Raw genomic sequence first — 25,722 nt, 5'->3', positions numbered from 1 at the left:
GAGAGCAACACGTGATACAAGTTTCAGAATGTGGATTATTCCTTTTATGGTGGAAAATTATCTTTATGTATAAGACTTGTCAATTCATAGCCATATGAGCTTTAAACGGTCCCTGATATGATTTATCAGCTTTGCTTAAATATGTTCTACATTGTGCAATTTTTGAAATTGAACAGTAAATTCACAAAAATAACATTTACAGTTCCTGGCACCAGCCAAGACGAACTAGCGCTCACTGTTCAGTCTCATTTCCGTAAGTGACGCGTTCGGAGTGCTATCACTGAGCTACACAAACATAGCGGCGTACGAGACGGAGGATGTTTACAGTGATTGTAGCGAACATTTGAGCCATGTGTCAATAGTTTTTGGGGAGAAAAGAAGAGGGAAACATCTGAAGATGAAATAGAGAACCTGCAGAACATGAACGTAAGCCTTAAGACAGGGAGATGAAGATTGGTTGATTGGTTGCCTTCAAAACACAGAATGGGAAGTGTAAATTCCTCTGGAGTTGCTTGTCCTTCCATTGTTGTATTAAATGGGCTTCTTAATGAGCCTAAAGGGGTCTTTATAGGCTGATTTAAGTTATATTTGTCGTGCACCCGTCCCCCCAATGACATCACTTTCAGAAATGAGACTGAACAGCGAGAGCAAATTCGTCATGGCTGGCGCCCTGAACTGTAAATGTCATTTTTGCGAATGTAACATTCACTTTCAAAAATTGAACAATGTAGAACATAATTACAAACATTATATAACATATTTAAGCAAAGGTGATCAATCATGTCAGGGACCCTTTAAAAGCATTTAAAAAAAAAAAGATTTTAATTTCTAACTTAATTAATTTTTTAATTTTCTAAGTTATCAGTGAAAGTGTTATATAAAGGTGATATATAATATCACCTTTAATTTGGCGTGTATGTAAAGACAATATCACACGTGCATGCAACTTGTCTGTGTTTGCGCACATAGAGATCGAGATGGTGGTGATGGAGACGTGTAAGGTGACGGAGCTGACCGAACAGAACATAACGGATGAAGAGAAGACCGCAGCAGCCACCCGCTCGCACACACACAGAAGCAGGTACATGTTCACATACCAACGGTGGTAAGAAATAAAGGGAAAGAAATCTGATTTGATCTTCTCTCATCCCGCAGGCCGTTCTTAGACATGGTGTACAGCGCCCTGGACTGCACCGATGATGACTACCATGCCCTGTTTGTCCTCTGCCTGCTCTATGCGGTTTCACATAGCAAAGGTTGTCCTTTTGTTCCCTTTTATTCATTTATTATGTTCTTCATTTAACAAGAAAACAAACAAAAAAATACAACAGCAAAAATTGGGGAGAAAAAAACGGCAGCAATTTGACAAGAATAAAATATTGAGAGATGAAAGTAATCTAACTAGAAAAAAAAGTCTAATTTCACGAAAAGAATGTTGTAATATTATGAGGAAATATAGCCTAATTTTACTTGCATAATGCTGAAATATTAATGATTTTTTAAAATATTAACAAACAAAGAAAAATAATAGTTTTAATTTCATGATGACTACAAATGAATATAAAGTTAAAAAATTTTTTTTTATCAGGAAGTCATAATATGAGAAGGAAAAATACAAGAAGAAAGTTTAAATATTTTGAAAATTATTTAAAAAAAAAAAAAAGCAACAGTAGAAATAAAAAAAAAACAGCAAAAACTTTGCGAGAATAAAAAAAAAAAAATATTATGAAAAAAAAGTCATACTCAATCGAGAAAGTTGCAATTTTACGAGAATAAACTTGTAATATTATGAGGTAAAATAATTACATTTTAGAAGCATAGAGTTCACAAAAAAAAAATATTTTTTCGAAGATGTAATATTATGAGAAACAAATAATAAAGTTGTAATGTTCGGGAGAAAGATTATTACTAGAATAAAGTAAAAATGTTATGGCAATAAAGTCACAGTTAACACGAAATTAAGGGGACTGTAGAATAGTTGGAAAAAAAACAGCAGAAATGGGGGAAAAAACAGCTGTAATTTTAAGAGAATAAAGTCGTAATTGAATGAGAAAAAAGTTTCCATTTTACGAGAATAATGGAATTCTATGGGGGAAAATAATGTAATTGTATAGCATTCCACTTATATCACAAAGCTGATATCTACTCACGTCAAGCATACAACAGTCCAAAATGCCTTGTTAAGATACGATTCTTAGGCAGTTTAAGGGGGTTCAGCCATCCTTATTAAGATGTTTTCCTTGTCTGAACACCCTGCATGTCTTATTAAGATGTTTTCCTTGTCTGAACATCCTGCATGTCTTTGTTCAGGTATAAACTGTGATCTACTAGAGAGGCTGCAGCTGCCGGTCCCCGATCAGGAACGAAGCTCCTACAGTTTGGTGCTTGCAGAGAGGCTGATCAGAGTAATGAGCCAGGCAGCACAGCCTGGTAATATCCGCTGTCTGGACTTCCACCTTTAAACATGCCTTCCTAGCATCATACATGCATTCATGGTTTATTTATGTGTTTTTCTTGTGTTTTTAGATGGTAGGGTCCGCCTTGCTACCCTGGAGCTTAGCTGCCTTTTATTAAAACAGGCTGTGTTGTCTGGAAGTCAGTGTATAATCAAAGACGTTCATCTGGCCTGCCTGGAGGTATGACTCAAACAACACACAATGTGTAACATTAACACTAATCTTTCCCTGATGGACTGGTGACCTGTCCAGACAGTTATCCTGACTTAAAAGTCAGCTGACGTAGGCTCCAGTTCACCCGGGATAAGAGGCATACAATGAATAAATGAATTAAAACATATAGAAGTCACACTGGGGCCCGCACGGTGGCCTAGTGGTTAGCATGCTGGCCACACAGTCAGGAGATTGGGAAGATCTGGGTTCGAATCTCTGTGTGGAGTTTGCATGTTCTCCAGGTTTCCTCCCACATTCCAAAAACATTAATGTTAGATTCATTGGCGACTCTAAATTGTCCATAGGTATGAATGTGAGTGTGAAAGGTTGTTTGTCTATATGTGCCCTGCAATTGGCTGGCGTACACCAGGTGTACCCCGCCTCCCGCCTGAAGTCAGCTAAGATAGGCTGTAGCGTACTCGTGACCTTAGTGAGGATAAGCGCATAAAAGATTGCACTGGACTATAAGTTATCCTTTACAGTGTCATGGCTCCACTCGTAACCACCATAAATTCACAAGAGAAGAAGACAAAGCCAAAGCGAGGGGACAATATCTACACCAATAAGAGCACAAACTAAAGCGACAGAAGGTGAAATAAGTCATTTTTTGAAGTATATGGATTAAAAAAAACATACCTGTTTAATAAATATGAAAATGTTGTCGAAGAAGACCCTTAATACGTGGCATGACGCCTGGACGCATCCCAGTTTGGGCGGCAGTGGCTCAGGAGGACTTTTACAGTACACGTTATATATACATACATATTGGCTAGCAACCAGTCCGGGGTGTACCCCGCCTGTCGCCCAAAGTCAGCTGGGATGGGCTCCAGCATACCACGCGACCCTAATGAGGAGAAGCGGCATAGAAAATGGACAGATCAATATATATACATACATGTGTATGTATATGATTTTATATTTTATGCTGTATATACTCCATGTGAACTTAGTATAGCTCTGACTAATGTCCGACCCCTGTATTAGAATTAGTGCTTGCCTTTTTTTTTTTTTTTTTTTTTTTTTTTTTAAATAAATTCAAAGCAATCCAGTGTTGTGTCCCCGGGCAAGACACTTCACCCACCTTGCCTCCACAATGCCCACACTGGTCTATGAATGTTTGGTGGTGGAAGGCGCAAATTGGCAGCCACGTTTCCATCAGACTACCCCAGGGCATCCGATGTAGATATAGATTACCACCTCCAGCTTGTGAATGAACAAATTGTTCACTTTGTTGTGAAGCGCTTTGGGTTCCTTGAAAAGTGCTATATAAAATCTAATCTATTGATATTATTTATTATTAGAAATGGATCACACAGCTATAGTTTAACACCAAAACTAGACTGAAAATAGACCAAAATTAGACTGAAAATCAGTGTGTTTAGTTAGTCAGTGGCTGATGCAGCTACAATTTCCAAGCTCGCCATAATTAGTGGGCTAATTAAACAACATTGCTCTCTGAAATACCACATTTGTCAATGATATAATTACAGTTGCACATTACTTACAGACACATAGTCTCCAAGGGGTTAGGCTAGGCAATTCCAGTGCTCCTTTTCTGTGACGTGCTGAAACCGGCCTGTCGTAACTTCCCGTGAGCTCACTTGTAAACAAGCACGGTGTCGATCATGTAGGTCTTCTTCCCCGTTTCAGAGGAAGAGGAACATTCCATGATGAAGGGGGGAAAAAAAAACATCAAGCTTCAATACATATAAAAGTCAGCCACGCTCAGGACTTGTTTCTATCGCTGCAGCGTTTGAAAAATGCGAACAGTTTGCCAGAGACGGGCTGACCTTGGAGCACTGGTTTATACTTCTAAGCCAGCGCTATTTTTTTACAACCATATTTTGCAGTCGTAAACAGTAAAATGAACATTTAAAAAATAACAGATAAAAATACGTTATCAGTGTTGTTATTGGGCTTGAGAAGCAGGAAGTTATCCAACCTTCCAACATACTTTGATCTTCTTGGCTCTCTCAAATCCTTCCTCATCAGTTTTTTTTTTTAATTACTTTCTCTCTCATTTTGAGGTAGGGTACCACCTCTTTTCTTTTGTTGTATTGTGATTGCTTTCATTTATAGTCAGTGTTGTTTAAGGATGATTTGGGTTGTTTTTCTTCTCCTGGCTTGACTTGATTTCACTTTCTTTTGCACATCTCTGCATAGTCAGTTAGTTATAAAACTTTATAGTACAATACCGCTGACAATATGTCCTGGGATGTGTGTGAATGTGCACAATCAACCATTCGCGGAAAAAGTGCATTGTCTGCCTGTAAAGGGCGTAACAGAAAATGGAGAAAACAAAATCCTGTTCATAAGCATGGCGATTTGCTGAAATTAAAGCAGGTGAATCCTGTTTCAATTATTGCTATTCTATTGTATTACTCCATGTGAAACCTCTTTCCATGTGTCTCACAGGGGGCAAGGGAAGAAAGTCTGCATTTACTGCGGCGATTCTACAAGGTGAGTGTGCATAGTAACACTCCATAAAGTAGTACACATGCAATACTGTATGTACGTTCACAAACCACTAACATACAAAGAGTGCAAGTTTGAAGAGCATGGCAAGCAGTCAGTCAGATGCTGGAAAGCTTCCCACAATCTTGGAACAGAAAACCATACACCAGGGAATAATGTATTGCATATATTATGTATACAGCGCTTATCCAAGATGTAGGAACAGTAAATAACAACTTTACTTTTAGTCGCTCATTTGGATTAAGCAATAGCTTATATATATGAAAGACAAAGTCTTTTATAGCAAAATAAAATCTTGCATCCTTCATTGACTTATCATTTCATTAGAACAGAAAGGTGAGATTTTGCTTGAACAAAAGTCTCGTCGCGCACCAAAATAATGTCTGATAGAAATTAAATTTTCCTTTGAAATCACAAGCATGCTACAAAAATATCAGAACATACAGTCAGGGCGCCTTGGTAAGAAGACTTAATATTGTGCATGACTCCCATGAGCTTGGAGGACTTCAACCATACGTCTTAGCTATGACTCAAATAACAAAAAGTCATCTGGAATGGCAAAGAAAGCAACTCCCAGACTTCATGAATTCTTTGGGTTCATCTTCCAAACCTCCTCCTCCTTCATCTAACCCCAAACATGCTCAATAATGTTCATGTCTGGTGTCTGGGCTGGCCACTTCTGGAGCATCTTGAACTACTTCTCTTTCATGAACTTTGATGTGGAGGCTAAAGTATGAGAAGGAGCGCCATCCTGCTGAAGAATTTACCCTCTCTTGTAATTTGCAAGGTCATTTTGAGACACCGAAACAATCATGTTGCATCTGCCAAAGCCCGCAGCTTGCATAAAGGGTGGACAATGGGAAAGTGGCAGAGGGTTGATTTTTCTGATGAATCATTCATTAAAAATGCATTCCAATCATTGCAAATACTGTTGAAACCTGCATGGGGCCAAGATTCACCCAGAAAACAGTCAAGTTTAGTGGAGGAATATCAGGGCTTGGGGTTACATCAAGTATGGGGTGTGAAAGAGATCTGCAGATTTGATGGTAACATCAAAAGCATGAAGTATCAAAAAATACAGTACATGCTGCCCATTACCTTCCAAATCAGAGGGTAAATTATTCGGCAGGATGGCACGCCTTCTCATTCTCCAACCTCCAAATCAAAGTTTCTGGAAGCGAAGAAGTTCAAGATGTTCCACAAGTGGCCAGCCCAGACACCAGACATGAACATTCTTGAGCATGTTTGGGGTTAGAGGAAGGAGAAGGTTTGGAAGATGAAACCCAAGAATCTTCTTGAAGTCTGGGATCTGGGAATTGTGCAAGGTGCTTTCTTTGCCATTCCAGCTGATTTTATCAACATGTTATTTGAGTCATTGCTGAGACGTATGGATGGAGTCCTCCAAGCTCGTGGGAGTCATACACAATATTCATTCTGCTTACCAAGGCACCCTGATGTTATCTTCTGATGTTTGTGTTTTCAAAGGAAAATATAACTTCTGGCATACATTATTTTGGTATACAAAATCTGACGTGTACAAGACTTTTGCTATACTGTGTATCTATGTATATATGTATGTATGTATGTATATATATATATATATATATGTATGTGTATGTGTGTATATATGTATATGTGTATATATATATATGTATGTGTATGTGTGTGTATATATATATATATATATACTGTGTGTGTATTATACACACACACACACACACACACACACACACACAGTATATCAGTGTGAAGTTGAGTTTGTCTTTAAAGTGTACGTTACTAAAATCACACACTGACTTTAATTTCACTTCTGTGCTTGCTTTCTGCTTCACGTTGGATATCAGTTGTGGATTCAATCACAGTTATTTTAGGCATCATAAATCCTTCATCACAAACAAGTGTGCTCACTCCCCGCCAGAGTGCGCCAACATTTGTTTATGCTCATAAAGGTTACTATGCATGGCAATAACATTTAAAAAATACTTCTTGGTTGTGCATTTTTTCCTTGTTCTCGTAAAAGCATTGCAAAATATTTAAAATATACGTAAATCAATAGCTGTTATCTGCTTAGAAGCAACGGAAGATGATCTATGATCTATCATACCGAGCATATCACATCCTAACATGTATATAACGTGAAACTATTTATATGTATGTATGTATGAAACTTTATATTTTATGCTGTATATACTCTATTTTAACTTGTGTATCTCTGACATCATTTCGGACTCCTATGTTAGTTAGTGCTTGCTTTTTATTTGAATAAATTCACAGCAATTCTTATTCATGTACAGTATGACTTTTCTATTGATATGTAGTTTATGTGCAATGTGTACTTACAGTATGTTTTTACGTGTTTTGATTTTATTATGCCGCTTTGAATTTTGTGGCTTCACTCTATCACCGTTTTTCAAAAATATATTAATAAATAAATCAGCACTGTTTCCTGGTTGAATACTGCCTAACATTGGTTAAAAATATGCCTTTTTAAGCATATTTTGGTGATTTTCAACAGGTTTTCTGTGCTCTTGACCATGAGATATTCTATTTATAAATAAGGAATCCTACTTTGCAGAAATTCACTTATAACGGTCGGGTCTGGAACTGATTAACAGTGATAAACGAGGGATTACTGTGTGTATAGGGCATCATATTAATGGAAGCCCATAAAGGAAAACATTATGGTTGTGGTAAACCTAACGTGCAGCACATTAGTGGCTTCCTTTGTTTTGTAAGTAGGTTAGATAGTAGTGACACTGTTAAAAAAAAAAATAAAAAAAATGAACAACACAACATTGTCCATCATTTCTTAATCATCACTTGCATAACTCAACATAAAGTATGTGCAATTGCTCTTCAGCCTATTTGGGTGAACTTGATATAAAAATCACCTTTCTTTATGCTAAACATTGACTGACCTTTGAACACCAATGGTAAATAGAATGCTGTGTGTACATTGCTGCATTAAGACAAAAGACATGTTTGTACTGCAGGGTGAGGAGATCTTTCTGGACATGTTTGAAGATGAATACAGGAGCATGACGGTAAGTTGGCCTTTCTGTTCAAAGCAAAATGGTAGATGTTTGTTTGATGTTAAACTGGTGATCATTTCAGAGTAAACCGCTGAATGTGGAGTATTTAATGATGGATGCCTCCATACTGCTGCCACCCACCGGCACACCTCTGACTGGCATTGACTTTGTCAAGAGGCTACCTTGTGGCGATGTGGAGAAGACGCGCCGGGTACGTTGACTCACCCAACGGATTTGATCTCAACTCGGATGCTATGTGTTGTTAATGTTTCCCGTGTTTGTGTGGACTCTCTCCCCTCCTCTGCATTCCAGGCCATACGTGTGTTCTTCATGCTGCGATCGCTATCACTGCAGCTTCAAGGAGAACCAGAGACGCAGCTGCCTCTGACCAGACCTGAGGATCTTATTAAGACTGATGACGTCTTAGACCTCAGTAAGACGCACAAACAGAACATTGTAAACCAGTTCTCTCTGCTCTAACTACAAAAATTTTTGATTTGTTGATTTTGCAAAAATTCACTTATCACAGTCAGGTTTGGAACCAATTAATGGCGATAAATGATTTAATTTCCAGTATTTTTCATTCTCAATTTTTTGTTCATGTTCAGTTTGGAATTTTTCGCCGAGTAGACTTACTTAAGGAATACTGTTGCACAACTGTCATTTATAAAGTTGGTTTCTTGAAAGGGAGGGTGTTTTTCTCAAAGGGTCGAGTGCTGGTTTGCATCACTTTTCACTCGAATTGATCTGTGCACATTGACTTTCTTCGCAACTAAAACAGTAGTCACGTGGAGTTGTTGTTTCTCACATTTAGGAAACACAGCCCTTCCATTGTTTACTTTACGGTACTTTCAGTTTCTGTTTTTCTACAGTCCCTCCATTGTCAACCTTTATTTCCAGATGAAACCCTGCCCAGTGGGACTGTGATCACTCAGCATGTCCAAAAATCACATCTATTATAGAAACATCTGATAGTCACACCAACAACGCACTCCGCCCTTCTTTGGAAGTTAAGTGAAGCTGAAAATGGGTGAAGGTTTATTTCCCCTTGTTTGTCAAACTTTTCCCTCGCTTTGACCAGTATGACTTCTGGCATCTCTACAGCTCCAGCTGCTTTTCAGCTGACACTGCTTCAATTGATGCCCAAGTCGCCTCTCTTTTTACTGTGCAGCAAAAAGCTACATTAGTCACAAATAAAGATGGGAAAATTCCAGTTATTTGGGTACCAGAATTAAAGGAACCATGTAAACAGGAAGTGGCATGCGTGAGTCTGCAGTACGTCAGTCTGAAGTTACTCTTTTATATTTAGAGCCTTAGTAACCAAAACCAGAGTGGAGTAATCACCGGCTGCACTCTGTTTACCGAGCAGCAGCAGGCTTTTTGGTAAAAGGAAGTGAGAGTGTTGAAATGAGAACTCATTGTTTGTAATTGCAGTACAAACGTTTTGTCCTTGGTAAGCGCGTGTGTGCGTAGTCGAGGATGCCGCTGTGTCACTGTGCTTTGAAGCATCCATATAAGTCTTGAGGCCCCTGGAAAATAACATCCATGAACAAAGAAACAAAAGTTGTTCTCCCAGTCCCAATTTATTGATTGTTTGATTGTGTCAAGGGTCACAAGAATTTTTGTCAAGTTTCTTTAACCAGAAATTATCAACGATGATGCCACTATTCACATTTTTTTCAGATAACAGCGACCTAATAGCGTGTATGGTGGTCAGCAAAGATGGCGGCCAGGCTCAAAGGTTCCTTGCTGTCGACGTCTACCAGATGAGTTTGGTTGAACCGGAAACCAAACGCCTTGGATGGGGTGTTGTCAAGTTTGCTGGCCTCTTGCAGGTAGGAGAAACTGTGTGTGTGTGTGTCATTTATCATAAGAAAGGATGCACCAATGATACCATGGTATCACTGCAGTGTCCATTGAGACTGTCCAATGGGGGCTTTAGGCATTTGCAGGGTTTCTGCTATGATATGCTGTGATGTGTGCTTGCATCCCAGACCATTAAAAAAAATCCCAAACATTTCAAGAGTTTATAAACTATGTTTATGTTTTCATCTATATTTATTGATAAATTGGTTCATCGGCTTTCTTGTCAGCTTACGCACTCGTTTTCATCAATACTTTTAAGAAAAAGTGACTTGCCATGTTTTTTTTTTAATTTACTATGAACTGGAATGTTTCCATGTAGGACCTTGTAATCCAAATGCTCCTCCCAGTTTTCTTGAATGGTTCATTTGCTATTTCAACTCAGTGACTTGCAATGCATGAGTCAGCATTCATAGGAAATACAGTTGTACGTGAATGTATTCAACCCTCACTGTCGATTGCAAAATCGGCCATCTATTGAAAGTTTGTATATTTTGAAAATGAATTTAATTGTACACCATTTTTCATCAATTGACTAAGATTCCGCTGGTGGCATGGCTCAGGTGGTTGACTGGTTGTCTCCCAACCTGATGGTTGCTGCTTCAACTTTCAGGCCTTTTGTTATCGTCAAGATAACTACACATATATTTCAGCAATCATTCTCCAGTTTTACATTCCAGCATTTCAAATTCCACTAACTACTCCCACATTTCCCCTCCTCTTCAAACCATTCCAATCCGACATTCAGGACATGTCGGTTATCTAGCAGGACGTTTCCAAAAATTCCCACATTTTCCGAAATTCAATATGTTAGCTGACATTTTTTTCCCTATTGAAACTGAATGGGTAATTTCAATGTCGCCCCCTATTGGTGGAAATGTATTTTACATGTAACATTACATGCTTATTGTGTGTAAGGCAGCATGACTCAGGTCGTAGAGTGGTCGCCTCCCAACATGATGGTTGCTGGGTTGCTCATCAGTCGATTAATAGATTTCAACACATTTCTCGGATATTTCAACATTTCAGCAGTCGCATGTCATTTCTGCTGATATTGCTTCAGCTAGTTTCAAATTTTGTTGGAAATTGTTGATTTGTTGGTCTCTTTCACTTGGATCAAGCGATGCTTTCTCTTTCCCTTTCATCTCAAAGCACCTTTTACTCTGTTCCGATAAACTCCTTCATCTTCCTTCCCTCCCCCCCAACTCCAGGACATGCAGGTGTCTGGCGTTGAAGATGACAGCAGAGCTTTAAACATCGTCATACATAAGCCCAGCTCCAACCCTCACGCCAAGCCGCTGCCGATCCTGCAGGCCAACTTCATCTTTGCAGACCACATCCGCTGCATTATCGCCAAGCAGAGACTGGCCAAAGGTCGCATCCAAGCCAGACGCATGAAAATGCAGAGGATTGCAGGTGAGCATACACGGGCAATCAAGCGTTTGACAGGGTGAGCTGTACAGAAAGTGAAAGCATCACTTATCTAAATCTCGTATTTAAAATCGGTTGAGAAAAATAAAAGCAAAAGCAAAAACTACTGTTGGCTTTCTGTCAAATCTGGTGGTTTTGTGGCCCCAAAGCCTCATGTGACTCGCAACCAGTCTAGCGTGTACCCTGCCTCTTGCCTCAAGCGGTTTACAACTTGCCTAGAAGGATGCTTTTCCTTTGCTGTAGCTTTTACACCCGCTCATGCTTCTTTACTCAGCTCTGCTGGACCTGCCTGTTCAGCCAAGTACGACGGAGGTGCTGGGTTTCGGTCAGACAGCCAATGCCTCCCCCAGCGGCCTCCCTTTCCGCTTTTATGAGCAGTCGAGACGAGCCCCCAGTGACCCCACGGCCAGCAGAGCTGTCTTTGCCTCAGTTGATAAAGTCCCAGGTAATTGTCAGCCTCCCATGACCCAAAATGTCACATGTTCATGTGTCTGTGTGTTAATGTATACGCGCATCGTCCCTAGGCTTTGCGGTAGCACATTGTGTGTCGCAACACAGTCCCTCCCCCCTGTCCTCCCCGTCTACTCCCTCCAGTGGAAGTGGGAGCACAGGAAGGTGCGACTCTGTTACCGCCAGCTCCATTTCAGCTCAGAGCCCCACAGGTACGCCAGTCATATGCACACAGTCCTTGCAGGTACAAACACCATCTACTTCCCCATGTTGGCTGAGTAGGAAACATATTACTCACGTATTATTTCCCAACGTCGCTTTGGTCAAAGATCATAACTTTTAAACCTTCTTTTTAAGTATCAAAACTAGAACCCTATTCATATAAAATGTTCTCTGATACATTAATTCCTAAACTTTACGCAGGGCTGTTTATTAATAGAGCTCATTTCAGAAGGTCAATCGACTATCTATTAATAGCAGCAATAATAAAGAAGAAATAGAAATATTAAAACTATACAGGGACAAAAAATACATATATATTTTTGCATTAATTACATTTACTTTTATTTATTTCATTAAAAAAACGTTTTGATTTAAAAAAAAAAAAAAAACTACATACCCCATAATACATCATATTTAATGAATAATATACACTGTATTTGTGTTCATATGTATGGGATGCCATGTGTATTTGTATTTTATATTTATTCTATATTTTAAAAATGTGTTTATATAATATTTAATATATAATTTTGTCTCTATTATTTATTTATAATGTTTACGTTTGTGTGTGTGTGTGTGTGTGTGTGTGTATAAACACACACACCTATATAATATGTAATATTTAAACATATATAACATATATGTGTTTATATTTATGAGATGCCATGTGTATTTGTATTTTGTATTATTTTATTTTATATTTAAAATAAATGTATAAACAATACATAATATTTCATTTGATATATAATTGTGTTTATATTTATGGGATTCTATGTGTATTTGTATTTTTTTTAATTATATATATATATATATATATATATGCACTGCTGGTAGCATGCAATAAAATTGCAAAAATCATCTTTACAAAGCATTTTTAAATGTACTCTAGCATTTATTGAAGTGTTTTTTGCCTGCTTTTATTCACTTGAACTAAAATGAAATGATAAAATAACTAAACAAAGAATAGTAAAGAAAAGTATTCATTTTGTTTCTTAAGATGATGGCACATTCTTGGAGCACACCCCTCTCGCTTCATCATGTGGAGAAGTGGCGGAGGGAGGTGTAGAGGAAGTAACCTCCGCTCCTTCCACCCAAAGCTCAGCGCCGGCCCTGGCTCCGAGCCTCACCCCGGCCTCCCAACCCACCATCTCCCTCCTCACGGACAGCAACGCAGACACCCTGAGCGTAGAGTCGCTAACACTGCTACCCCCTGCAGACTCTCCACACCTCCACCCCTGTGCCAGTCACCTCCCCGCCACGCTCTCCTTCCTCCAGAGACTAGACGAGGAGAGCGATGGAGAGCAAAGAGATGAGGAAGGCTCTCCAGTGGAGGATGCAACAGTCAAAGAGGAAACAGCGGAGTTTGTGACACCGACTGATGAAGGACCAGAGGATGCGCAGGGCGGAGATGAGCCAGAGTCTGTGGAGAGAAACTCACCTCAAAGGGAAGCTGTAGATGACACAGAAGATGTAGAGAAACACACAGACTCACCAGATTCCCCTGAACTGGACTGACAACACACATCCCCAACCTCACACTCCCCACCCAGCTTGGCTGCAGGGTGTTTCCATGCTACAGGGTGTGTGTGACGCCTCTAAAGGCCCCTTTTAGGTGTGTGTGTTTGCACACAAAGAACAATAGGAGACATTACACACCGTGATGGAACTCAAGGAAGTCTCAAAGCACATTTGGGTTCATCTGTCACACATACAGGAACGTTTTTAGCACTCCTCGGATCGGCAAACCAGCAGCATTTTTTTATTGAGTGAGTCACACTGCAGATGTGATGTTTTAAAAGATCTCTATTTTTTATGTCTTAAGTTCACATTGCCACTTGTGCTGTAAGTCACTACGATGCTAAAAACACTCAAACACACACACACACACACACACACACACACACACACTCGCCCATACTGTCAGCTGCACAAGACTTTGTATGCACTAGTTATGTGTGTGCAGGCTCAAAAGATTTGGTTTTTGAGGAGGATGTGTGATACATCATATGTGGATATAGGGAATCCTGCAGTAGGGAGCCCTGTTCTTCTGCTTTAAAATTGCTTTGCTGATACAAGTATGCTTCAAATACGTATTCCCTTGTGTGAACATCATCACAAGATCAAATCATTAGAGTGGCCTGTAAACGTGACCTTTTGAGGCGTTTACAGACAGTTGCCTGAGTGTATTATGACTCAGTAGTTAAAAGTAATCAAACATCTTTAGTTTTTCTTTTTTCTTGCAGTTGCTTCCTTCTCACATGCGTTGTTTGGAAGCCTGCAGGGATAAGATCAAGTAGCAGCAGTGTGATCAGTGTCGTGCGAAAGAGCACGCATGGAGCGCATACTACAGTAGAAGATTGTTAGTCATTCACGTTGCCCAATCTTTCCAGCCGGGTGGAGTTGAATTTTAAGCTCACTACACCAACCCAAATTCGGTTGGAAATACACTGAGAGGATGAGACCTGATCACAGCAGGTGTCATCCTCTCCACTATTTAACAAAATACCGTGGAACCTTGGTCAGTGTCCAGAAGGTCCGACTCTAACCAAAGCGTACTCTAACCCAATCAATTTTTTCTAAACATGCATAAAACAATTCTAAATGAATATAAATGATGAATGAAAGGGCTGAATTAACATTTAAGGTTACTTTTATCGTCGTTGAAGACGTGATTGACACAATCAAAGCGGACACCACCTTCCTGTTTTGCAATGAGTTATTTCTTGAATTCATTAGTGTTTCTCAACTCAAGTCCCTGCTTTTCCTTTGAGCCCGGCTGCAAAATAACCCAAAATGGAGCCAAAGGAAGTTGCAAATGCAGGCATTTTGATTAAAAAAAAAAAAAAAAAGAAGAAGAAACACTATTAAATTAAAGTAATAACTCTAGAGGTAAAACATTTATTTGACAAATCGAATCAGTCGACAACTATTTTGGTATACGATTAATGTTTTGATGTAAAAATGTAAATTACCTCTGATTTCAGCCTCTCAAATGTGAATATTTTTCAATTTGCCTAGTCATCCATGAAAGCAGACCTATTCTTTTTTATGTTGCATACTAAACTACTGTTCATGTTGAGTTGGTCCATCTAGGGCCTAATGGATTACTCAATTATTCAAAACAAGCTTCAGATAAGCGACTAAGAAAATAATCGTGCCCAAAATAACTCATGGCAAAACAGGAAGGTGGTTGATCGTGCCGCTACATCGTGTCTTTGGCAACAATCACGTCTTCAGGGAAGGTAAAAGTAACCTTAAATGTTGATTTATCCCTTTCATTCCTCATTCATATGCATTTAGAATTGTTTTATGCATTTAAAACTATAAAAATGTGTGCTGTGCTCACATACATGTGTTATCATGAGTCAACCGCTGATGACGATAGATGGCTGACAGAGATGACTTCTGCTTCCTGTTTGCATGCATTAGCAAGCTGCTAACAGAGGCGTTTCGTGGTAAAAATACATAAAGAACACGGTTGGACTCATGCAGCATATTCATAACACAACATATTGTGTGCTAACCGAAAAATGGACGCAAATCGAGGCAAAATATTGGCGTACATTTTGTCCGCTAAACCGGGGTTCCGCTGTAGCTTGTGTCTTTTCCGTCAAGCTTTTCCACTGCAATAAACGGAAGTGCTAACTAACCAGGTCAGATATGAATGTAACGCACAACTTCTCGCTCACGATCGCAGCGTTCGCTCCATTAACTCCATCGATACGAATGCCATCTTTACGATTACGACTTTCTTTGTAAAAGCAGAACCAACCCGTGCCATCATCAGCCACCTGATACTCCACCTAGTTAGGTAACTGAGACATTTAAAGCAATACTCTCTTTACCCCACCGTACCCATTTCGCTGCTGTAAATAACTCCAGAATGATAGCGAGGATACGCTTCAGTGCACCAGGCAGAAGGAGCATTGGTGGGGTAGGACTAGACGGGTCTGGAGGCACGTTTAGATGTCTCTACTTACAAATGTCCATGGCGAGCTGCTGTCATTTAGTCTCTGATTGTAGTGTGTGTGTGCGTGCGATGTAAATGCTTCTGGCTTTTAAACATGTAAGTATTGTTAATGACTTTGAAACAGAGAAATAGATAAAGAGCCGCAATAAATTATTCTACCTAACAACACAGAGACCGTTTGTGTATGTAATGATGGATTCATGTCAGTCAATGGACATGGTGGCATTTTGTAACGTTTCTTTTATTGTATTGCACTTCCTGTATTCGAGGAAGTCGGTGTGTGCACGTGCGAAGGTGTTCCTGGTACACCGGTGACACATTATGTACGGACACATCTGCGTGTGTGTGCGTGTCTATATCAGTGCTGATGGTGACACCATGAGATTCCAAACTGTTAAGGTCACAGATTAATAAAAAAAATCTCAAATTACGTAACGTAACATAGTTTTTCCTCATGTATCACTCATTTTGAGATAACACAAGATAATTGACCAAACTTTTGGCTGAAAATACCCTTTAAAGGCTTGATGTCATCATCTTACTGAGCATCAAATGATTAACTTTGTGTGTGTGTGTGTGTGTGTGTGTGTGTGTGTGTGCGCCACTTTTTCTTTGGCTTTTTTGTGGGGGTTTTTCACTTACTCAAAAGGATGCGTTATACACGGGAAGGTACATGAAATCAAAGCAGTAATACTGCGTTCTGGACTACCTGGAAGTCGTACATATCCAAAGTACTACTGGGAAAAGTGCATTGGAACGCTGCTTAAAAGTTGCAAGTAAATATCCCACTTGGGGATTCTGAAGTCTGAGCTCAAAGCCTTCCAGTTGAAAGTAACCCAAAGGAAAGTTGGCTGACCGTCTCAATAAGCGTGCATTAAAGTTGATTTGCCAAATGAAATATAATTTAAAAGAATACATAAAATAATAAATGTAAATAATAAAATACAATTTTTTAAAAGCTGATTTAGTGAAAAGTAGTCCCCCAGAGAAGAGCATGTGTTAAAATGCGACATTTAGTTATAACCAATAAATCCAGATACATTTAGTGTATCTGATCTGGAACCGATTAAGCGTGATAAACGAGGGATGGCTGTACTTGATAGAAGGATTCATCACAACCAGTTGGCAGTGGAAATTAGCGTGAAGATGTACGTAGTTTGTATGATGGGGACAGTTTGATCCTGGTATGGATGATTTCTGTTTCCATGATTTCCTTATTACCTGGGAGGTTCGTCTTAAACTGTAAATTGTTTGGCAGCCAAGATCTCGCCTTACACCTTTTACTTTCATTTTGATGTTTCAAAGAGGTTTCTCTTTTGGATAGGGACTACGGCCCTCTGCTCTTTCCCATTTTTGGCAAATGATTTGACCTCAATGATGTTTTCTTTCCCGTCCATCCTGGACATTCCACTTACTGGACATTGCGGGAGAATAAATGGTGACTAATAAGGGTCTTCGGTGAATCAGCTTCTGAGTTCCTTTGTGAGTTTACAGAGAATCCGGGAGTCAGAGACCAATCATAAACTTTGACTAAGAAAGGCCAAAGATTCTGGAAATAGTGAATGCCCGGCTTTCAAGTTTCAAGTTGAATGCTGCCAACGCACAGAATGTCTTGTCTTATCTTGTTTCACCACAACCTTCGGAAAGACCTTCTCTGATACGTCCTTCAAGATGTCCTTCTCAGTCTATCTGAGACAAAAGCATTTGATAGGCTACGCATTTGTACTGTCGTCAATACACGTCCAAGATGTCCTTCTCAGTCTAAGACAAAAACATTTGATAGGCTACGCATTTGTGCTGTTGTCAATACTTAACTCTCAGCCTGTGACACTGTTCAACACTAGTTACTGATCACATGTTAACCTTCAGGAGAGCCCAGGGACATTGTGTGCTTTTCACTGTTTTTTTTTTACTTTCAAGCCATTTTGAACAAGCTGCAAGCTACACAAAACTGACACACTTGTTCCTAATGAAAAAAATGTCCTTTTCAAAATAACTTTGGATCCAGTATTCATCTTAACATAAACTCAAGCAATCTTTTCTGTTAATATTTTCACCCTCATTTTTCATATTTGTTCACTAGATACTGTTGTGCTGTGTTTTCCCATTCAAAGCATGCAGCAAAATGTCTCACCTTGCACCTTCTTCTGCAAAGGTTTTTCTGCCCGCCTTGCTAGAGAAATGATAGGCGTGTGTCGCTATTGAAAAATGCGTGTTTTGGAGTATATTTCAGGCTGAAGTACTTTTAAAAGATTGACTCGTTTAAAGCGGAAACATTCTTGGTATTTATGGACAAATAAGGAGCCAGACATATTTTTGTAATAAGTTGAATTCCAAGTTATTAAACAGTGGAACCTCCAAAGTCGAATATCCCAAATGTTCCGACTAGGGCTGCAAATAACAATTATTTTCTTAGTCGATTAATCTAAAGCTTGTTGTTTTGATTAATGTAGTAATCGGTTAGGCCCTTGACGGACCAAATCAATATCAACCAAAGACAAACAGTCTACAACAAGCAGGAAAAAAAGCGAAAGTGTGCATCTCTATCCAAAAGTAAAAGCTGATGTGTGTGAATATCTTGTTTTGCCTAAAACACAAAGATAATCAGTCTGCTTTCATGGATGAATAAAGAAGTTTTAAAATGTCCGCATATTTATATTTTCAAATCAAAAAAGCAATTACTCAAATACCAAAATAGTTGTCGATTTAATTGGATACTCGATTAATCATCCCAAGAACCAGACTTGGCCACCAAAGACCAGGTCGCCCAGACGTCCACCCTCGACCGCAACCCAATACGCAATGCACCTGACCCTTGCCCCCGCAGACGGTGGGTCTACAGGGGGGAGATCCCGTGTGGCTTCTTCCAGTCAGGCGGCCCCACGGGTGAAGGCCCGCAAGCCCCTCTCCCCGGGGCTGGCGCCAGGGTTATTCCCTAGTGTCCCACGTTCAGGTTAGATGCGATCTCTCCTTTTGTCTTTTCTCATAGGGTCTTCTGAATCACTTTGTCTGGCCCGTCACCCAGAACCCGTCTGCCTTGGGAGACCCTAACAGGGTCATATAGCAGGGCCTGCAGCAGAGAGCCCTCACCTGTGGTCATAAGCTTTGGGGCGTGACCGACAGAACGAGATCAAAGGCTCAGAGCAGAGCCGCTGCTCCTTCCCATTGAGAGGAGCCAGTTGAGGTGACTCGGGCATCTAGCCCGGATGCCCCCCGGACGTTTTCCTAGTGAGGGGCCCCTGGTGCAGACCTAGGACACGCTGGAGGGGTCATGTCTCACAGCTGACCTGGGAACACCTCTGTGTCCTCCCAGTGGAACTTGGAAGAACTGGAAGAGTTCTGGACTTCCCTACTCAGACTGCTGCCCCCACGACCCGGACCTGGAAAAGCGGAAGAAAATGACTGGAGAGATGGATGAATCATCGATTCATCAATTTAGTTGTTGCAGCTCTAGTTCTGACCAATGTTTTCAGATTGTGGTTGACTTTGGAGCTTCCATTTTCTTATACTTTAAGGAGAAAAGGTGTCAAATGTACCTGGAAGTCTCTGCACCGGATTCGGCCCACCACGATTTTATGTGGCCTGGAACTAACGCACATCAAAAAGACACTTTTTAATTATGATTTATTATATTTTATTTTTACTACTGTATTTCATTATATATTAATAGCATTTATTTTATTTTCAAAATATTTTATATATTTAGATTACATGATCATTTCAAAAAATACATTTGTTCTGTCAATTTTTACCCAATGTTTATTTTTTTTGTTGCCAAACCCCATTTAAAATGAAGGCATGCACCTCGTGGCGGCGTAGCAAGCGAATAGCACAGACGGGAGCGCGAGGTGCATTCACAGATATCAGCTCTTTACAACATATTTTTTTGCCCAGGTGACCCAAATGTTGAGAATCACCGATTTGTCGTATTCAAGTCAGCGTTTTTACAGGAAATGTGCGCTACATAGAAAAAGTCCATTATTCAAAATGCACCTTGTCTGTCGCCTGTCCATAAGCCCCCAACATTTCCCACTTCCTTCTGAGATGTCATTCTCATTTCATTCATAAAACAGTTTACACACACACACGCAATGTGTCACCTCTGCCTGTTTCTGGTAAGTGTGTGTGTGTCTGTGTGTGTAATAGTTCTTTTACTACCAAGGCAGCCCCACCCACCTTTGACTTTGTCCTCTTTATAGATGACTCACTATTTTAACCTTGTGTGCAACTAAACAAACAAAAGAGTACAGAGCAAGTAAATAGTTTGAATATTTTTTAATAAAAAACACAAATATAGATATAAAATAGTAGTTATTGATAAATGTATCTGCCTAGCAGAGACGGTTAAATTAGAGGGGCTACCTCTGTGATACAGTGCAGTGAACTTCTGCAGTACCAGAAAACATTCATATGCGATGTAAACATTCAAATAATAATTCAGAGTATTGCAACTGGCTACATAAATAACACTTTTAAGCGCACCTTCCACCACACTTTTTTTTGTGTCCTGCAGAAGGCACACATTATTATGATGATTATTATTATTGAGGTCCTTCCAAGACCTGACACTGTATGCCAATATGTTAAGTTGTCCTTTATTAATTCTGTGTCTCTATGTTTCCTCAAGGTTGAAAGGCAGTTTGTGTGTCCAAAGGAGGATGGTGCAATGCCATGCGGGGCCTCTAGGCGGCAGCCTCCTAAGGTCACACTGATCACACATAAAGTCATAACTTGTAAGGGAACTCCATCAGGAAATCGTGCAGCACGTTGCTGAGTGGCAGCTCCGAGACTTGCCCCCCTCCGTCGCAGAGCTCCATGACGCGCCTCCTGCAGAGTTCCTGCAGCGTGGGCTTCCATTTCCTGTAGGGGGCCTTCAAGCGCCTTTTGGAGGCGTTGATGTAATGCTCCAAGAGGGCAAAGAGTGTGGGGAAAGTGCGCTCGTTGCCCGACAGTGAGAACTTTTGTCGCTTGTAGTCTATGCGCACGCTGACCGGCCCGCTCTTGGCGTGATAGGACAGCGTGAAAAACACATCCTTTTGTCGGCTGTCCCGGATGAGGTAGCTGCCCACGGGGGCGTCCCTCAGCATGCGGTGGGCTTCCTCCACGCCCAGAGGACCCCAATAGAAGCCGCTGAGCTCCAGCTGGGACGCCGTGTCCGTGATGATGCTGCAGTCCTCCTTGCAGTTGAACGTGGGGAAGTGGGTGCGGTACTTGCAGGTGACGGATGCAGACTTCTGCTTGGGGTTTGGAGCATCCTCCTGGTGCTGAAGCAGTTCTGGGTCTGGTGATGCTGAGCTTGAGGAGCTTGACAAGTGATGCTTGTCCTCTGCGCTGTTGGCTACCATCCTACAGAAGGACCCAAACCCTCTCCCATTTCTGACCACCACACTGGCACCCTAGAGGAAAGAAGGTCAGTGTCACAAGCCAGGAATCACACCATGTTTAGCTCTTATACAAACAAGCACACTTTCTCTTTAACCCTCACTTGAAGTCATCGTCCTAAAATGTTGCAAACATTAGGAAGCTTTTTTGTGATGCTCCTACAGATACAGTGATGGACATTTTCGCCTTGTTTCTGATATGTTGCAAACCAAATCACTAACCACTGCTGTTATCTATGTTAAGAAATTATATGTGCAGTACTTCAAGGAAAAACTCGGCATCTCAGTTTTGAGGTATCGGTGAAAAAGCGTATTATTAGTATGATCTTCGCTCTTTTTTTCCTCCACATTTTTGCAGCTTTTTCCCCCAACTTCTTAAATAACCTTCTTCTTGTAATATTAGGACTTTATTCCAATATTATTATAACTTTTCCCCAAACTCATTTTCCAAAAACTACAACTTTATTTTGTTTTGTTTCACAGATTACCACTTAATTTTTCCTCAAATCACATTTTTCCTCATAAAATTGTGACTATTCTTGTAAAAATTACAGATGTTTCTTTTATGTATTATTGTAATTAGGACTTTATTCTTGTAACAACTTTTTCCATAGCCTAATTTTCTAAAAAATTATGAATTTATTCATTGTTTTGTTAAAAAAAAATAACATCATTCTTTAATATTTCAACTTAATGCTCCATGGAAGACATTTTTCCTCATTTTTCCCACAAATGGCCACCGGGCCACACTTTGGATACACCTCTGGTCTGGCATAACCAATTACTTGATTAATGTAAACAACACGCTTCAGATTAATCAACTAAAGAAATCATCGCCAACTGCAGCCCTCCATCCAATCCGTATAGTGTACTTTATCAAAGTAAACGTTGTTTCAAGTATTTTTTGATGGTATAACAGCCGCACTGTGACAGCTGTCAATCAAAACTGAGCGTTATTACCATTGCGATAAGCAACTCCTTCCATGTTGACTTTGGCACGTGTGAGTGTTGCAGTCTGGAGCTTTGAACTTGAGTACGTTAAAAATAAGTGGAAATGGTGGCGTCACAGTCCCTTCCAAATGTTGGCTCATCTCAGCAAATTAAAGTGGGTGCACGTCTTTTCCCGCACGTGCCCTCGCATATTCTAACTAATTTACTGAACAGCTGGAATACTGCAGGCCAACGCGGCTTAATTTCACCGTTGAGCCGTTTCACAAAAGCGACAAAGTGAACACGTGACGCCAACTAGTTCGCCCCGCCGCCACCGTGAAAACCTGCAGTGTGAAAAGGTCTTACCGTTTTTGCTTCAGTTTAATCCCAAATGTGCAATCCAGTGAAGGTGAAAGTGTCCACAGCGCAGAGGGAGCTGTCAGCCTCCGTGTGCGTGAGTGCTAGCCGTAGACACACTCTCCTTTAATAAACGCATTGTGGAGCAGAACGTTCTTTTAAAGCGTCCTTAAGCCCCGCCCACTTATGCAGAGAAACGAAACTAAAACTGTTCATTTAGCATCAAGCGGCTTGGTTCTAAGAATACTTTCAACCGCAAGTACCACATGACAGCTGCGCGCTCCTAGGACAGGTGATACGTTCTTATCATGGACGCGCTCTTGATAAATATTCCTCTTTGTTTTTTTTCTGACACATGACTCGCTTGTCTTCGCTGGTGTATTTTTGTATGTTCAAGTCCTGCACGTTGACGTTATAACACATCATTGAAATATAAGGTATTTTAACCTTTTTTTCTTTTCAGTTAGCAATAGCCTCATCTTGGTCGATCGTCCCTTACACGAGCAGCAAAAAACTTGGGGTCACGGTTTCATACAATAACACCTTAAAGTGTCTCCAAACGTCCAAACGTTTGACTGATACGTGCGCCCCATACTGGTGTATTGTTGTATTGCAACAGCATGAGGCTCCAATCTTGAATCAAAATCCCAAACTAGGCCAGTGGTGTCCAATATTAATAACACAAAGCAAGTCTTTAAAAAAATACAACTACTACTACTGCTAATAATAATAATAATTATTATTATATATACGTGCATATGTGTGTGTGTGTGTATATATAGCCTTTTTACAAAATGTAAAAATATCAAAAAAGTGGCCTTGCACAGCCTTTGATTTTTTTCAGTATGTTTCAGTATTATTTAAGATTTGTAGAAATGAAATAGAAACAGAGAAATGTCGACTTTCATGAGCATACCACTGCAGGTGTGCGCATCTGACTCGCGAGGCCCCACTGCATGTTCGAGGCCAATACTGGCATCATCTGGCAGTCTACACTCTGCAAGGCTCAGATGACATAACTTTCACACATGATTTTGATCACATCGCTCCAGTTTTATTTACATTTATAAGTCATCTCAAGGCGTATTGTCAGGGCATTGAATGGATGGCTTCATCAGTTTGTGCTCAAAGACTAGGTAGGACAGCTCTAGTCTAGGTCCAGGACCACATGAAGCTTGCAGAGTTTCATGTTTGAGAAAATAAGAGTGTCAAGTGGGGCCAAAGTCATAATAACACACAGACACATACAGTATGCACACACAGACACACCTACTTTTGCTAGGGCCATAACAACTGTCTGTGAGAGTTCTCATTTTAGAAAACTTGCTTTTATGTACTTTATGGCTTCGTTGATCCATAATTCACTGCATATGTGAAGCCAAGCTGCTATTTTCTTCATCATCATGAAGCACAAGGAAGGGAAAACCAGTTTGACGGCTCTGCTATGTATAAAAGTTCAATAGAAACAGTGAGACTTGTACGCCTGCCAGGGGCCGCCGTTGCCGTGTAGCGTGTGTTTTGCATGTACACAATTGCGTGCACAGTGTTTGTGAGCATGCATGGTGTATTCCTTAGGTTTCATTTCTGTGAAACGGGGAGAGACCCGGCCGTAGCGAGACAAACTTTGTGTGCTTGGTCTGTTTGTGAGGCGCTTGTGGAAGCAGCGTGCGGTGGACTATCAGTGAAACACAGCAGGGCAGAAGCAAGCATTGCAGATGAAAAGAAACTCATGTCAATCAAAACTCAGCATCTTTATCTTTGCAAAGGCAGAATCATTCCTACAACTCTTGTATTGGACGATGAATTTGGATCTCATAAGCACATATGGGTGTACTTCAAACCAATGAAAACAAAATAGAAAATGTCAATGGGGGCTGAATGCGTTCACACACGGCCCCCCGTCGCATTAAGCATCTCTGAAGATGGAAAGACGTCGGGTTGCATCAAAGGCCACGACCTGGCCGAGGAAACAAGCCCATTATTATGCTTCACCGCCTGGGCCGGCTTGCAGGCTTCAGTCATGGCGATGGAGTAATGTTTCATTAGTCTGTTGAAGAAGAGACACAAGGAACAAAAGAGCCCACGACAGCACTGGAAGGCGGGACTTAAGCAGAAACACGAGTCACAGTGAGAGGAGTAATACAGTGGAACCTCGATTGGCGTCATTCATCCGCTCCAGAAGGCCCGACTCTCACCGAAAGAACGTTTCTCATAAAAAATATTGTTCATCCATGAAAGATCTGATTTTGATTGAATTGACTTCATGCATTGTTTGTGTGCATGCAGTTCTTCCTCATTTCCTTGACAACATGCCTTCATTCTTCTAAAACGCACTTTGGACATGTCATTATGTTTATGAACAAATGCATTTGCTTGGTTCATGTGTTAAATTATACAAATATCAATAAATAAACAAATAAGTACATGACTTTAAAAGTGTCAAAATAAAAATAAAAAATGATAATAAAAATGGCAGAAGTGTAAACAAAAATTAATAAAAATAAAAATGATGGAAATAAAAATGTTAAAAAATACAAATAAATAAAAATAAAAATGACAAATAAAGGTGTACAAAAAATAATACAAATTAAAAATGATTATAAAAATGACAAGTGTAAAAAAAATAAAAATGACAAATAAAAGTGTAAAACATAATATAAATAAATACAAATAAAAAATGACAAATCCAGAGTGTGAAAAATAATAAAAATTACTTAAGTGAAAATTAAAAATGATTGTAAAAATAAATAAATAAAAATGACTGAAATACAAGTTTTGAAAAAAAAATACAAATAAATGAAAATGACTTAAATCAGAGTGTAAAAAAATCAGAGTGGGAAGTGGTTTGCATGTTTAACAGTTTATACGCTGTTTATTGTTTGTCATGTGACCACCAGCAGGACAAACAAAGCACCTTTGTGCTGGCGCGTGTGTGTCAAGAC

General features: G+C 40.0%; 2 protein-coding genes across 3 annotated transcripts in view; one reads left to right on the top strand and one right to left on the bottom strand.

The window, feature by feature from the left end:
* The window catches only part of clec16a (C-type lectin domain containing 16A), a 35,829-nt gene extending 17,206 nt beyond the window's left edge, over positions 1-18,623 (top strand). For both annotated transcript variants that reach the window (XM_054760414.1, XM_054760412.1), the window contains exons 11-23: positions 970-1,081; positions 1,156-1,256; positions 2,311-2,430; positions 2,527-2,636; positions 5,085-5,129; positions 8,138-8,188; positions 8,259-8,387; positions 8,489-8,609; positions 9,860-10,011; positions 11,251-11,455; positions 11,745-11,915; positions 11,995-12,132; positions 13,140-18,623. In XM_054760414.1, coding sequence (XP_054616389.1) covers positions 970-1,081; positions 1,156-1,256; positions 2,311-2,430; positions 2,527-2,636; positions 5,085-5,129; positions 8,138-8,188; positions 8,259-8,387; positions 8,489-8,609; positions 9,860-10,011; positions 11,251-11,455; positions 11,745-11,915; positions 11,995-12,132; positions 13,140-13,657 — 1,973 coding nt within the window. In that variant the 3' untranslated portion in view covers positions 13,658-18,623. The remainder of the gene's footprint in view (positions 1-969; positions 1,082-1,155; positions 1,257-2,310; positions 2,431-2,526; positions 2,637-5,084; positions 5,130-8,137; positions 8,189-8,258; positions 8,388-8,488; positions 8,610-9,859; positions 10,012-11,250; positions 11,456-11,744; positions 11,916-11,994; positions 12,133-13,139) is intronic.
* Positions 18,624-20,372: 1,749 nt separating this feature from the next.
* socs1a (suppressor of cytokine signaling 1a) lies at positions 20,373-23,026 on the bottom strand. Its single transcript, XM_054760460.1, has 2 exons — positions 22,790-23,026; positions 20,373-21,508 (listed from the first exon to the last, which is right to left on the bottom strand). The coding sequence occupies exon 2, from the start codon at positions 21,455-21,457 to the stop codon at positions 20,837-20,839; it is 621 nt and encodes a 206-aa protein (XP_054616435.1). The 5' UTR covers positions 21,458-21,508; positions 22,790-23,026; the 3' UTR covers positions 20,373-20,836.
* Between the last annotated feature and the right edge of the window lie 2,696 nt (positions 23,027-25,722).

Source organism: Dunckerocampus dactyliophorus, chromosome 18 (assembly GCF_027744805.1).
Source record: "Dunckerocampus dactyliophorus isolate RoL2022-P2 chromosome 18, RoL_Ddac_1.1, whole genome shotgun sequence".
Taxonomy (NCBI): Eukaryota; Metazoa; Chordata; class Actinopteri; order Syngnathiformes; family Syngnathidae; genus Dunckerocampus; species Dunckerocampus dactyliophorus.
Note: the sequence above shows the minus strand (reverse complement) of the source record. Positions and strands in the feature narration are given on the sequence as shown.